The 2734-nt window shown below is 31.6% G+C and overlaps 1 protein-coding gene across 1 annotated transcript in view; it reads right to left on the reverse strand.

The window, feature by feature from the left end:
- Nucleotides 1-868: 868 nt before the first annotated feature.
- Nucleotides 869-2734, reverse strand: part of LOC108685354 (serine/arginine repetitive matrix protein 2) — a 10184-nt gene continuing 8318 nt past the window's right edge. The window contains exons 7-8 of the mRNA XM_018190105.1: nucleotides 2205-2349; nucleotides 869-2057 (exon numbers count right to left, since the gene is read on the reverse strand). Of these exons, the coding sequence (XP_018045594.1) occupies nucleotides 967-2057; nucleotides 2205-2349 (1236 nt within the window). The 3' untranslated portion in view covers nucleotides 869-966. The remainder of the gene's footprint in view (nucleotides 2058-2204; nucleotides 2350-2734) is intronic.

The following is a 2734-nucleotide window of genomic DNA, read 5'->3' on the forward strand; positions in this document are numbered from 1 at the left end:
TTTCTTTATTTAAAGACACTCTGCTTCTTTGTCGAATTTATATTATTGCAATTTCAACAATAGTACGAAATGTAACTGGTTAACAAGAATTTGTATATACAAGATGATTCTAGCAACTAAGCCAAATTACAATTTTTTCGAAAGATAAAAAAAAATTATAGAGAAAATTCTATTTAGTGTGATCTATCGTTATTGATATTTTTTCAAATAAATGCTTGTATAATAGTATATTTGTTTATAATAGTATATTTGTGTACTTAATAAAATTAATATAAAATATATAGCAAGTATGTATTTCCGATTATCTTAATACTTATCTTAATATTTTTATATATAGAATAATAAAAAATGATTTACACAAAAAAAGTACGAATCCATTTAAGGAGACATATAGTTGAATCTTAATTACTCTAATTACTTAGTTACTGATAGAATCATTTTGTATATATATATATATATAGGTAGTTCGAATGCAAATCGAATCGAGAATCATCAAGATATAATACCAATAAATATATTAGTTTTGTCCTTCAAAGTTTAAGAAATCTTGCAATTTAATTGGAATGCAATACATAATAAACAAAATTTTTCTTTAAAAAGTTATTCTATTTTTTTACATATTTCGATACGTTAACGTTGACTATTATCCTATCTTCATTATTAATTATTTTGAATTTATGCTTTTAAAGATTTTCATTCAATTCATTTTGTCATATAAGTAAACGTAGAATAAAAACATTTTAAAAGTTTAATTTAAATACAAAAATATACAGAAAAACCGCATCATAACGTAATTATTTACACATTATGTACAAGGAGAAAGTTCTATCTACATTTTGTAATTAGAAAAATTTTAAATATTCGCACTGTGTAGCAAGTATACTAAAAGTATGATTATTTTTTTATTTGTATAGTTGCATATTTAATGTTTCTTTTTGACATGCTTTAACAAAATCAAGTGCCAAATTAATTCGCTTCTGCGCTTAACATTTTCGCTGTCTTTGCTGTTTCTTCTTGAATAAGTTTTTCGGATTCCTTGCTCACGTCTTGCTCGTTAACATTATTTGCGGAAGCAGCTCTTGACCAGGAGCAACTTCTACGACCTGGTGATTTTGGCAAAGACCAAGAACTACTGCGTGATCTTCGTCTGGGTGATGTGGGTCGTGATTTCGCTCGTGTAACTTTGACAATAGAAGACGATCTCTTGCCACGCTTGTTCCTGTAATGATTTCTGCTGCGAGACTTGGAGCGACTTCTAGACTTTGAATTTCGTCTGGATCTAGAAGGACGCGTTTTGGAACTTGACTGGGATCTACTACATGATTTATTATTCTTATGCCTCGTTTTAGAGTTAGATCTTGATCTTGTTTTCCTTCTCGAGCAAGATCTACTTGCCGATTTTCGGCGACTACGCGATCTAGAGCGATTTCTAGATCGAGACTTCGATCGACGCGATCGCGATTTTGATTTGCGCGATTGTGATCTCGATCTGCGCGATTGTGATCTCGATCTGCGCGCTTGTGATCTCGATCTGCGCGATTGTGATCTCGATCTGCGCAATCGTGACCTTGATCTGCGTGATCTTGATCTACGTGATCTCGATCTGGATCTTGACTTCGACTTTCGATCATGACTCTTGGAGCGTGAACCGCTGCGTCTTCTACTATGCGATCTGGAGATACTTCTAGATTTTCTCCTAGAACCCGATCTAGTCCTCGTTCTTGAAATAGATCTACTTGTTGATTTTTGGCGATTATGTATTCTCGATTTTTGCTGCTTTGAATCTCGCTCGACCAGATGTGTAAAATATTCGTAATATTGTCCGTTATACAAATAAGGATTTGTTAGCGTATAGTTCATCTCATATCGTGGAACAAATCCTCGGCCTCTGCCCACAGGTAACATGGGGTGATGAAGTGACATCGCAGAATATCCTGGCGACCGCATCATCTGTCTTCTCGCATATCTCGGCATTCTCATTGTATGAAACGATGCCATCGACGGTAACACTGACATCGAATCAGAATAATCATAAGGAAGGTTTTCTGCCACAGTACCTGTGTATACATACACATATACGTATATAATAATACAATAATTATAAAATATTTTTTATACATTGTGAAATAAAAGTAATAAAATAATTATATATATATATATATACATAATTAATGTATCAAATATTTTATATGGCCAAAAATTACTTGTAGACGAAGTTGCACCATCGTTCTTTATTAAGACACTCTTGAGCCTTTTCTTACTTGTCTCTTTATCTGACTCTTCCTCGGTTGTACTGCCTGAAGAGTTATCGCCCTTTTTTCGTTTTTTCTGCGTTTTCTTTCGCTTTTTCTATAAACAATAGTAATATCATTGAATGTTAATTCTTAAAAATTATTTAGTCGTAATAATTTTCGAAGATATAAAATATTGTGACTTAGAAACGACTTTGTGTTTTGTTAATATACAGGGTGTCTCGAATTATATTTTAAGGACATATTTTTAAAATATTTTATAATGAAAATCTTCTTAATATAAAAATGTCGAGGCTGTAGTAGTTTTTAAATTAACCGCAATTAAACCGCTAATCACAAAGCTGACATTTCGCACACTCAAACATGACGATATGACAAGAATGTATCATGAGAGTCCCTTTAAAATGCAATATTTTTCAGAAAGTTGTTTGAAATCTTACTTGTACATTTTTAATTTTTAATTATATATACATGTAACATAA

Source organism: Atta colombica, unplaced genomic scaffold (assembly GCF_001594045.1).
Source record: "Atta colombica isolate Treedump-2 unplaced genomic scaffold, Acol1.0 scaffold150, whole genome shotgun sequence".
In the NCBI taxonomy this organism is placed as follows: Eukaryota; Metazoa; Arthropoda; class Insecta; order Hymenoptera; family Formicidae; genus Atta; species Atta colombica.